Source organism: Coregonus lavaretus (genome assembly GCF_964263955.1).
Source record: "Coregonus lavaretus genome assembly, chromosome: 16".
Lineage (NCBI taxonomy): Eukaryota > Metazoa > Chordata > Actinopteri > Salmoniformes > Salmonidae > Coregonus > Coregonus lavaretus.
In genome coordinates, this window is record NC_140003.1 from 49,134,347 (window position 1) to 49,146,722 (window position 12,376).

Consider the following 12,376-nt stretch of genomic DNA (forward strand, 5'->3'; position numbering starts at 1 on the left):
CAGGCACGACTCCAACGACATCATTAAGTTTGCCGACGACACAACAGTGGTAGGTCTGATCACCGACAACGATGAGACAACCTATAGGGAGGAGGTCAGAGACCTGGCTATATAAATACTTATTTTCCACCATAATTTGCAAATAAATTCATTAAAAATCCTACAATGTGATTTTCTGGAAAAAAAATGCTCAAATTTTCTGTCATAGTTGACGTGTATCTATGATGAAAATTACAGGCCTCTCTCATCTTTTTAAGTGGGAGAACTTGCACAATTGGTGGCTGACTAAATACTTTTTTCCCTCACTGTATATAGCCTCCCTACTGTTATTTCCCATTGACTCTGTACCGGTACCCCCTGTATATAGCCTCTCTACTGTTATTTCCCATTGACTCTGTACCGGTACCCCCTGTATATAGCCTCGCTACTGTTATTTCACATTGACTCTGTACCGGTACCCCCTGTATATAGCCTCCCTACTGTTATTTCACATTGACTCTGTACCGGTACCCCCTGTATATAGCCTCCCTACTGTTATTACACATTGACTCTGTACCGGTACCCCCTGTATATAGCCTCTCTACTGTTATTTCACATTGACTCTGTACCGGTACCCCCTGTATATAGCCTCCCTACTGTTATTTCACATTGACTCTGTACCGGTACCCCCTGTATATAGCCTCCCTACTGTTATTACACATTGACTCTGTACCGGTACCCCCTGTATATAGCCTCCCTACTGTTATTTCCCATTGACTCTGTACCGGTACCCCCTGTATATAGCCTCCCTACTGTTATTTCCCATTGACTCTGTACCGGTACCCCCCCTGTATATAGCCTCCCTACTGTTATTTCCCATTGACTCTGTACCGGTACCCCCTGTATATAGCCTCCCTACTGTTATTTCACATTGACTCTGTACCGGTACCCCCCTGTATATAGCCTCCCTACTGTTATTTCCCATTGACTCTGTACCGGTACCCCCTGTATATAGCCTCCCTACTGTTATTACACATTGACTCTGTACCGGTACCCCCTGTATATAGCCTCCCTACTGTTATTTTATTTATAGAGAGAGGAGAGGAGAGGAGAGGAGAGGAGAGGAGAGGAGAGGAGAGGAGAGGAGAGGAGAGGAGAGGAGAGGAGAGGAGAGGAGAGGAGAGGAGAGGAGAGGAGAGGAGAGGAGAGGAGAGGAGAGGAGAGGATTTATTTATTTATTTTTATTTTACTTATCTATTTTTTACTTAACACTTATTTTTCTTAAAACTGCGTTGTTGGTTAAGGGCTTGTAAGTAAGCATTTCACTGTAAGGTCTACCTACACCTGTTGTATTCGGCGCATGTGAAACGCATGTTACATCTTCGGCCGTTGTAGGAAAGATGCATCGTTAAAAAACTTGTGAGCATATGTTCCATCGCTATCGGGAAACCGTGCCCAGATCTCGGATAACCAAGAGCTAAAACCTTGCATAATTTGGTCAGCAGAATCTGTCCACGAGAGATTATAGCCCAATAAAGACACAAATGAGAAAAATCCGAACATGTTATTGTATCTATGGTGTCATGCGTCATTACCACTGAATGTCTGTTTAAACAGTTGGGATGCATCATTAACATGGCCTACTGTCTTGTTTGTTTTAGCACCCTCAGATCCAGAAGAAATCCCAGTACATCAAGTACCTGTGTTGTGATGATGTCAGAACACTACACCAGTGGATCAACGGGATACGCATCGCCAAGGTAACGTTACGTTGCCTCAGCAACAACTTAATGAGAGCGAGTAATGGAAAGCAGAACCATAGTCTTGGTGCTCACAGGAACACCTCAATGGCCAAACGTGATGTGTTTGGCTCTGACTGAAAGATGTGGGAACATCTGATAAAGCTGGGGTGTATTCACTATTAACCAAACAGAAGCAACCGGAACAAAACACCAGGAACCTACCTGAATTTGTTCAATATAAACCCTAGTTTTCGTTGCAGAACGTTTTACGCTTGGAGTGAACATTTTCCGATGCAAACCATTTTGCTATGTTGCAAACCGACTAATGAATACACCCCTGATGTCTGTTGACTAATGAATACACCCCTGATGTCTGTTGACTGACTAATGAATACACCCCTGATGTCTGTTGACTGACTAATGAATACACCCCTGATGTCTGTTGACTGACTAATGAATACACCCCTGATGTCTGTTGACTAATGAATACACCCCTGATGTCTGTTGACTGACTAATGAATACACCCCTGATGTCTGTTGACTGACTAATGAATACACCCCTGATGTCTGTTGACTGACTAATGAATACACCCCTGGTGTCTGTTGACTGACTAATGAATACACCCCTGATGTCTGTTGACTGACTAATGAATACACCCCTGATGTCTGTTGACTAATGAATACACCCCTGATGTCTGTTGACTGACTAATGAATACACCCCTGATGTCTGTTGACTAATGAATACACCCCTGATGTCTGTTGACTGACTAATGAATACACCCCTGATGTCTGTTGACTAATGAATACACCCCTGATGTCTGTTGACTAATGAATACACCCCTGATGTCTGTTGACTAATGAATACACCCCTGATGTCTGTTGACTGACTAATGAATACACCCCTGATGTCTGTTGACTGACTAATGAATACACCCCTGATGTCTGTTGACTGACTAATGAACACACCCCTGATGTCTGTTGACTAATGAATACACCCCTGATGTCTGTTGACTGACTAATAAACACACCCCTGATGTCTGTTGACTGACTAATGAATACACCCCTGATGTCTGTTGACTGACTAATGAATACACCCCTGATGTCTGTTGACTGACTAATGAATACACCCCTGATGTCTGTTGACTAATGAATACACCCCTGATGTCTGTTGACTGACTAATGAATACACCCCTGATGTCTGTTGACTGACTAATGAATACACCCCTGATGTCTGTTGACTGACTAATGAATACACCCCTGATGTCTGTTGACTGACTAATGAATACACCCCTGATGTCTGTTGACTGACTAATGAATACACCCCTGATGTCTGTTGACTGACTAATGAATACACGCCTGATGTCTGTTGACTAATGAATACACCCCTGGTGTCTGTTGACTGACTAATGAATACACCCCTGATGTCTGTTGACTGACTAATGAATACACCCCTGATGTCTGTTGACTAATGAATACACCCCTGGTGTCTGTTGACTGACTAATGAATACACTCCTGATGTCTGTTGACTAATGAATACACCCCTGATGTCTGTTGACTAATGAATACACCCCTGATGTCTGTTGACTGACTAATGAATACACCCCTGATGTCTGTTGACTGACTAATGAATACACCCCTGGTGTCTGTTGACTGACTAATGAATACACCCCTGATGTCTGTTGACTGACTAATGAATACACCCCTGATGTCTGTTGACTGACTAATGAATACACCCCTGGTGTCTGTTGACTGACTAATGAATACACCCCTGATGTCTGTTGACTGACTAATGAATACACCCCTGATGTCTGTTGACTGACTAATGAATACACCCCTGATGTCTGTTGACTAATGAATACACCCCTGATGTCTGTTGACTGACTAATGAATAAACCCCTGATGTCTGTTGACTGACTAATGAATACACCCCTGATGTCTGTTGACTAATGAATACACCCCTGATGTCTGTTGACTAATGAATACACCCCTGATGTCTGTTGACTAATGAATACACCCCTGATGTATGTTGACTAATGAATACACCCCTGATGTCTGTTGACTGACTAATGAACACACCCCTGATGTCTGTTGACTGACTAATGAATAAACCCCTGATGTCTGTTGACTGACTAATGAATACACCCCTGATGTCTGTTGACTAATGAATACACCCCTGATGTCTGTTGACTGACTAATGAATACACCCCTGATGTCTGTTGACTGACTAATGAATACACCCCTGATGTCTGTTGACTAATGAATACACCCCTGATGTCTGTTGACTAATGAATACACCCCTGATGTCTGTTGACTGACTAATGAATACACCCCTGATGTCTGTTGACTGACTAATGAATACACCCCTGATGTCTGTTGACTAATGAATACACCCCTGATGTCTGTTGACTGACTAATGAATAAACCCCTGATGTCTGTTGACTGACTAATGAATACACCCCTGATGTCTGTTGACTGACTAATGAATACACCCCTGATGTCTGTTGACTGACTAATGAATACACCCCTGGTGTCTGTTGACTGACTAATGAATACACCCCTGATGTCTGTTGACTGACTAATGAATACACCCCTGATGTCTGTTGACTGACTCATGAATACACCCCTGGTGTCTGTTGACTGACTAATGAATACACCCCTGATGTCTGTTGACTGACTAATGAATACACCCCTGATGTCTGTTGACTGACTAATGAATACACCCCTGATGTCTGTTGACTAATGAATACACCCCTGATGTCTGTTGACTGACTAATGAATAAACCCCTGATGTCTGTTGACTGACTAATGAATACACCCCTGATGTCTGTTGACTGACTAATGAATACACCCCTGATGTCTGTTGACTGACTAATGAATACACCCCTGGTGTCTGTTGACTGACTAATGAATACACCCCTGATGTCTGTTGACTGACTAATGAATACACCCCTGGTGTCTGTTGACTGACTAATGAATACACCCCTGATGTCTGTTGACTGACTAATGAATACACCCCTGATGTCTGTTGACTGACTAATGAATACACCCCTGATGTCTGTTGACTAATGAATACACCCCTGATGTCTGTTGACTGACTAATGAATAAACCCCTGATGTCTGTTGACTGACTAATGAATACACCCCTGATGTCTGTTGACTAATGAATACACCCCTGATGTCTGTTGACTAATGAATACACCCCTGATGTCTGTTGACTAATGAATACACCCCTGATGTATGTTGACTAATGAATACACCCCTGATGTCTGTTGACTGACTAATGAACACACCCCTGATGTCTGTTGACTGACTAATGAATACACCCCTGATGTCTGTTGACTAATGAATACACCCCTGATGTCTGTTGACTGACTAATGAATACACCCCTGATGTCTGTTGACTGACTAATGAATACACCCCTGATGTCTGTTGACTAATGAATACACCCCTGATGTCTGTTGACTGACTAATGAATAAACCCCTGATGTCTGTTGACTGACTAATGAATACACCCCTGATGTCTGTTGACTGACTAATGAATACACCCCTGATGTCTGTTGACTGACTAATGAATACACCCCTGGTGTCTGATGACTGACTAATGAATACACCCCTGATGTCTGTTGACTGACTAATGAATACACCCCTGATGTCTGTTGACTGACTCATGAATACACCCCTGGTGTCTGTTGACTGACTAATGAATACACCCCTGATGTCTGTTGACTGACTAATGAATACACCCCTGATGTCTGTTGACTGACTAATGAATACACCCCTGATGTCTGTTGACTGACTAATGAATACACCCCTGATGTCTGTTGACTGACTAATGAATACACCCCTGATGTCTGTTGACTAATGAATACACCCCTGATGTCTGTTGACTGACTAATGAATAAACCCCTGATGTCTGTTGACTGACTAATGAATACACCCCTGATGTCTGTTGACTAATGAATACACCCCTGATGTCTGTTGACTGACTAATGAATACACCCCTGATGTATGTTGACTAATGAATACACCCCTGATGTATGTTTACTAATGAATACACCCCTGATGTCTGTTGACTGACTAATGAACACACCCCTGATGTCTGTTGACTGACTAATGAATACACCCCTGATGTCTGTTGACTAATGAATACACCCCTGATGTCTGTTGACTAATGAATACACCCCTGATGTCTGTTGACTGACTAATGAATACACCCCTGATGTCTGTTGACTGACTAATGAATACACCCCTGATGTCTGTTGACTAATGAATACACCCCTGATGTCTGTTGACTGACTAATGAATAAACCCCTGATGTCTGTTGACTGACTAATGAATACACCCCTGATGTCTGTTGACTGACTAATGAATACACCCCTGATGTCTGTTGACTGACTAATGAATACACCCCTGGTGTCTGTTGACTGACTAATGAATACACCCCTGATGTCTGTTGACTGACTAATGAATACACCCCTGATGTCTGTTGACTGACTAATGAATAAACCCCTGATGTCTGTTGACTGACTAATGAATACACCCCTGATGTCTGTTGACTGACTAATGAATACACCCCTGATGTCTGTTGACTGACTAATGAATACACCCCTGGTGTCTGTTGACTGACTAATGAATACACCCCTGATGTCTGTTGACTGACTAATGAATACACCCCTGGTGTCTGTTGACTGACTAATGAATACACCCCTGATGTCTGTTGACTGACTAATGAATACACCCCTGATGTCTGTTGACTGACTAATGAATACACCCCTGATGTCTGTTGACTAATGAATACACCCCTGATGTCTGTTGACTGACTAATGAATAAACCCCTGATGTCTGTTGACTGACTAATGAATACACCCCTGATGTCTGTTGACTAATGAATACACCCCTGATGTCTGTTGACTAATGAATACACCCCTGATGTCTGTTGACTAATGAATACACCCCTGATGTATGTTGACTAATGAATACACCCCTGATGTCTGTTGACTGACTAATGAACACACCCCTGATGTCTGTTGACTGACTAATGAATAAACCCCTGATGTCTGTTGACTGACTAATGAATACACCCCTGATGTCTGTTGACTAATGAATACACCCCTGATGTCTGTTGACTGACTAATGAATACACCCCTGATGTCTGTTGACTGACTAATGAATACACCCCTGATGTCTGTTGACTAATGAATACACCCCTGATGTCTGTTGACTAATGAATACACCCCTGATGTCTGTTGACTGACTAATGAATACACCCCTGATGTCTGTTGACTGACTAATGAATACACCCCTGATGTCTGTTGACTAATGAATACACCCCTGATGTCTGTTGACTGACTAATGAATAAACCCCTGATGTCTGTTGACTGACTAATGAATACACCCCTGATGTCTGTTGACTGACTAATGAATACACCCCTGATGTCTGTTGACTGACTAATGAATACACCCCTGGTGTCTGTTGACTGACTAATGAATACACCCCTGATGTCTGTTGACTGACTAATGAATACACCCCTGATGTCTGTTGACTGACTCATGAATACACCCCTGGTGTCTGTTGACTGACTAATGAATACACCCCTGATGTCTGTTGACTGACTAATGAATACACCCCTGATGTCTGTTGACTGACTAATGAATACACCCCTGATGTCTGTTGACTAATGAATACACCCCTGATGTCTGTTGACTGACTAATGAATAAACCCCTGATGTCTGTTGACTGACTAATGAATACACCCCTGATGTCTGTTGACTGACTAATGAATACACCCCTGATGTCTGTTGACTGACTAATGAATACACCCCTGGTGTCTGTTGACTGACTAATGAATACACCCCTGATGTCTGTTGACTGACTAATGAATACACCCCTGGTGTCTGTTGACTGACTAATGAATACACCCCTGATGTCTGTTGACTGACTAATGAATACACCCCTGATGTCTGTTGACTGACTAATGAATACACCCCTGATGTCTGTTGACTAATGAATACACCCCTGATGTCTGTTGACTGACTAATGAATAAACCCCTGATGTCTGTTGACTGACTAATGAATACACCCCTGATGTCTGTTGACTAATGAATACACCCCTGATGTCTGTTGACTAATGAATACACCCCTGATGTCTGTTGACTAATGAATACACCCCTGATGTATGTTGACTAATGAATACACCCCTGATGTCTGTTGACTGACTAATGAACACACCCCTGATGTCTGTTGACTGACTAATGAATACACCCCTGATGTCTGTTGACTAATGAATACACCCCTGATGTCTGTTGACTAATGAATACACCCCTGATGTCTGTTGACTGACTAATGAATACACCCCTGATGTCTGTTGACTGACTAATGAATACACCCCTGATGTCTGTTGACTAATGAATACACCCCTGATGTCTGTTGACTGACTAATGAATAAACCCCTGATGTCTGTTGACTGACTAATGAATACACCCCTGATGTCTGTTGACTGACTAATGAATACACCCCTGATGTCTGTTGACTGACTAATGAATACACCCCTGGTGTCTGTTGACTGACTAATGAATACACCCCTGATGTCTGTTGACTGACTAATGAATACACCCCTGATGTCTGTTGACTGACTCATGAATACACCCCTGGTGTCTGTTGACTGACTAATGAATACACCCCTGATGTCTGTTGACTGACTAATGAATACACCCCTGATGTCTGTTGACTGACTAATGAATACACCCCTGATGTCTGTTGACTGACTAATGAATACACCCCTGATGTCTGTTGACTGACTAATGAATACACCCCTGATGTCTGTTGACTAATGAATACACCCCTGATGTCTGTTGACTGACTAATGAATAAACCCCTGATGTCTGTTGACTGACTAATGAATACACCCCTGATGTCTGTTGACTAATGAATACACCCCTGATGTCTGTTGACTGACTAATGAATACACCCCTGATGTATGTTGACTAATGAATACACCCCTGATGTCTGTTGACTGACTAATGAATACACCCCTGATGTATGTTTACTAATGAATACACCCCTGATGTCTGTTGACTGACTAATGAACACACCCCTGATGTCTGTTGACTGACTAATGAATACACCCCTGATGTCTGTTGACTAATGAATACACCCCTGATGTCTGTTGACTAATGAATACACCCCTGATGTCTGTTGACTGACTAATGAATACACCCCTGATGTCTGTTGACTGACTAATGAATACACCCCTGATGTCTGTTGACTAATGAATACACCCCTGATGTCTGTTGACTGACTAATGAATAAACCCCTGATGTCTGTTGACTGACTAATGAATACACCCCTGATGTCTGTTGACTGACTAATGAATACACCCCTGATGTCTGTTGACTGACTAATGAATACACCCCTGGTGTCTGTTGACTGACTAATGAATACACCCCTGATGTCTGTTGACTGACTAATGAATACACCCCTGATGTCTGTTGACTGACTCATGAATACACCCCTGGTGTCTGTTGACTGACTAATGAATACACCCCTGATGTCTGTTGACTGACTAATGAATACACCCCTGATGTCTGTTGACTGACTAATGAATACACCCCTGATGTCTGTTGACTAATGAATACACCCCTGATGTCTGTTGACTGACTAATGAATAAACCCCTGATGTCTGTTGACTGACTAATGAATACACCCCTGATGTCTGTTGACTGACTAATGAATACACCCCTGATGTCTGTTGACTGACTAATGAATACACCCCTGGTGTCTGTTGACTGACTAATGAATACACCCCTGATGTCTGTTGACTGACTAATGAATACACCCCTGGTGTCTGTTGACTGACTAATGAATACACCCCTGATGTCTGTTGACTGACTAATGAATACACCCCTGATGTCTGTTGACTGACTAATGAATACACCCCTGATGTCTGTTGACTGACTAATGAATACACCCCTGATGTCTGTTGACTAATGAATAAACCCCTGATGTCTGTTGACTGACTAATGAATACACCCCTGATGTCTGTTGACTGACTAATGAATACACCCCTGATGTCTGTTGACTAATGAATACACCCCTGATGTCTGTTGACCGATGTCTCTCTGTGTCCCCAGTATGGGAAGACCCTGTAAATACACCCCTGATGTCTGTTGACCGATGTCTCTCTGTGTCCCCAGTATGGGAAGACCCTGTATGTGAACTACCAGGAGGCTATGAAGAGGACTGAGGCAGCCTACGACTGGTCCTCTCTCTCTAGCTCCTCTATCAAGTCTGGATCCAGCTCCTCCAGCCTGCCTGGTGAGTGGTGGTGGACACACAACACAACACAACACACATGCGCACTCAGTCATTTCAGGAAGAACAATTCCAGGAATTTCAGTTTACTTCCTGGAATGACTGAATTGAAATTGATTAGACCCAAACCCTGCAGCAGTTACCACGTACTTAGCCACAGTACAGTATTTATAGGATTTGTACTTGCGTGGCCTCCTGAGTGGCGCAGCGGTCTAAGGCACTGCATCGCAGTGTTGCGCCGTCACTACAGTCTGGGGTTCGATCCCAGGCTGTGTTATTACCGGCCGTGACCGGGAGTCCCATAGGGCAGCGCACAATTTGCCCAGCGTCGTCCGGGTTATGGGAGGGCTTTACATGGCTCATCGCGCTCTAGCGACTCCTTGTGGCGGACCGGGGCACCTGCAGGCTGACTTCGGTCGTCAGTTGAACAGTGTTTCCTCCGACACATGGGTGTGGCTGGCTTCCGGGTTAAGCTCTATCTCTCTCTCTCCTGTCTATCTCTCCCTCTCCTCTCTCTCTCTCTCTCCTGTCTATCTCTCCCTCTCCTCTCTATCTCTCCCTCTCCTCTCTCTCTTCTCTCTATATCTCTCTCTTCTCTCTCTCCCTCCTCTCTCTCTCTCTCCCCCTCCCTCCCTCCCTCCCTCTCTCCAGAATCCCAGTCGAACCACTCCAGTAGTGATAGTGGTGTTGCTGTGTCAGAGAGCAACCTGTCAGGCCACACCCGCTCTCAGAGCCAGGTCAGCTCCATCTTCTCCGAGGCCTGGAAGAGAGGCACCCAGGATGACTCTAAGGTACCACGTCACCTCCTCCTGTACTCACACCCTCACCTTACCCTATCACCTGTCTCTATTGACCTGCCTCAGTATTCCTCACCTTACCCTAGCACCTGTCTCTGTATTGACCTGCCTCAGTATTCCTCACCTTACCCTATCACCTGTCTCTGTTGACCTGCCTCAGTATTCCTCACCTTACCCTATCACCTGTCTCTGTATTGACCTGCCTCAGTTTTACCCCAGGAGTGTGACTGACATTCTGTCATGCCCGATTCCCACTATAGGGTCAAACCGAGTCAAGCCAAGCTATATTGGGTTACACATCCACCATAGTTGCTGGAAGGAAAATGTGAAAAATAAAATATCATAGCCAGCACTGTATGGTTCGGGGTCGACCCTATAATGTGAATGGGGCATCAGTGTTGCAGTGTCCGACGCGGACTCCGTCCTTTCATGGTCCAGTCCAGGGGTGACTGACTGTGCCTGTTGTCTCTCCCCTCCACTGTTCTCCCCAGGAGAGGAAGGTCAAGTCAGTCAAGTTTCATACCGTGCCCCTGTGTACTGGAGGGACTGAGGTTTGAGGTTGGGGGTGACTCATGTTTTATCATTAGACTTTTGTAATCTGCACATTCCTTCGGTACACTAACAGAACTGGGTCACCCTTGGTAACTAGTGGTTAACGTGTGGTTAATAATGTTTGGTGACTGGGGCTGTGGGACTCATGACTGTCTGTCTGTTTGTCTGACCGCACAGCGCTGGTGTTCTACTGTGTTACAGTGTTTGTCACTGGCTTGTGTGAGAACACTAATGGTTTTGCAGTCTAAAAATGGCTCTTGGTCAGAGTGCAGGAGGAAATCGCCTAGTGATGTTTGTTGTCAGTGTGTTTTTAGGCTCATGTGTTTTGAAAGCCCAGTTCCACTTCTACTCATGAGTTGTCATTTGTTTGTTTTTTGCTGAATGTACAGTTGATCTGCTGAATGTACAGTTGATCTGCTGGAAGTACAGTTGATCTGCTGGAAGTACAGTTGATCTGCTGGAAGTACAGTTGATCTGCTGAATGTACAGTTGATCTGCTGGAAGTACAGTTGATCTGCTGGAAGTACAGTTGATCTGCTGGAAGTACAGTTGATCTGCTGGAAGTACAGTTGATCTGCTGAATGTACAGTTGATCTGCTGAATGTACAGTTGATCTGCTGAATGTACAGTTGATCTGCTGGAAGTACAGTTGATCTGCTGGAAGTACAGTTGATCTGCTGAATGTACAGTTGATCTGCTGAATGTACAGTTGATCTGCTGGAAGTACAGTTGATCTGCTGGAAGTACAGTTGATCTGCTGGAAGTACAGTTGATCTGCTGAATGTACAGTTGATCTGCTGAATGTACAGTTGATCTGCTGAATGTACAGTTGATCTGCTGAATGTACAGTTGATCTGCTGAATGTACAGTTGATCTGCTGAATGTACAGTTGATCTGCTGAATGTACAGTTGATCTGCTGAATGTACAGTTGATCTGCTGAATGTACAGTTGATCTGCTAGATGTACAGTTGATCTGCTGAATGTACAGTTG

General features: G+C 43.8%; 1 protein-coding gene across 1 annotated transcript in view; it reads left to right on the plus strand.

Annotated features, from left to right (window-relative positions):
- Nucleotides 1-12,376, plus strand: part of LOC311143677 (ras-associated and pleckstrin homology domains-containing protein 1-like) — a gene marked incomplete at its 3' end in the record, with an annotated part of 215,502 nt that overhangs the window by 199,111 nt on the left and 4,015 nt on the right. The window contains 3 exon segments of the mRNA XM_084179549.1: nt 1,641-1,739; nt 9,918-10,038; nt 10,687-10,820. Of these exon segments, the coding sequence (XP_084035675.1) occupies nt 1,641-1,739; nt 9,918-10,038; nt 10,687-10,820 (354 nt within the window).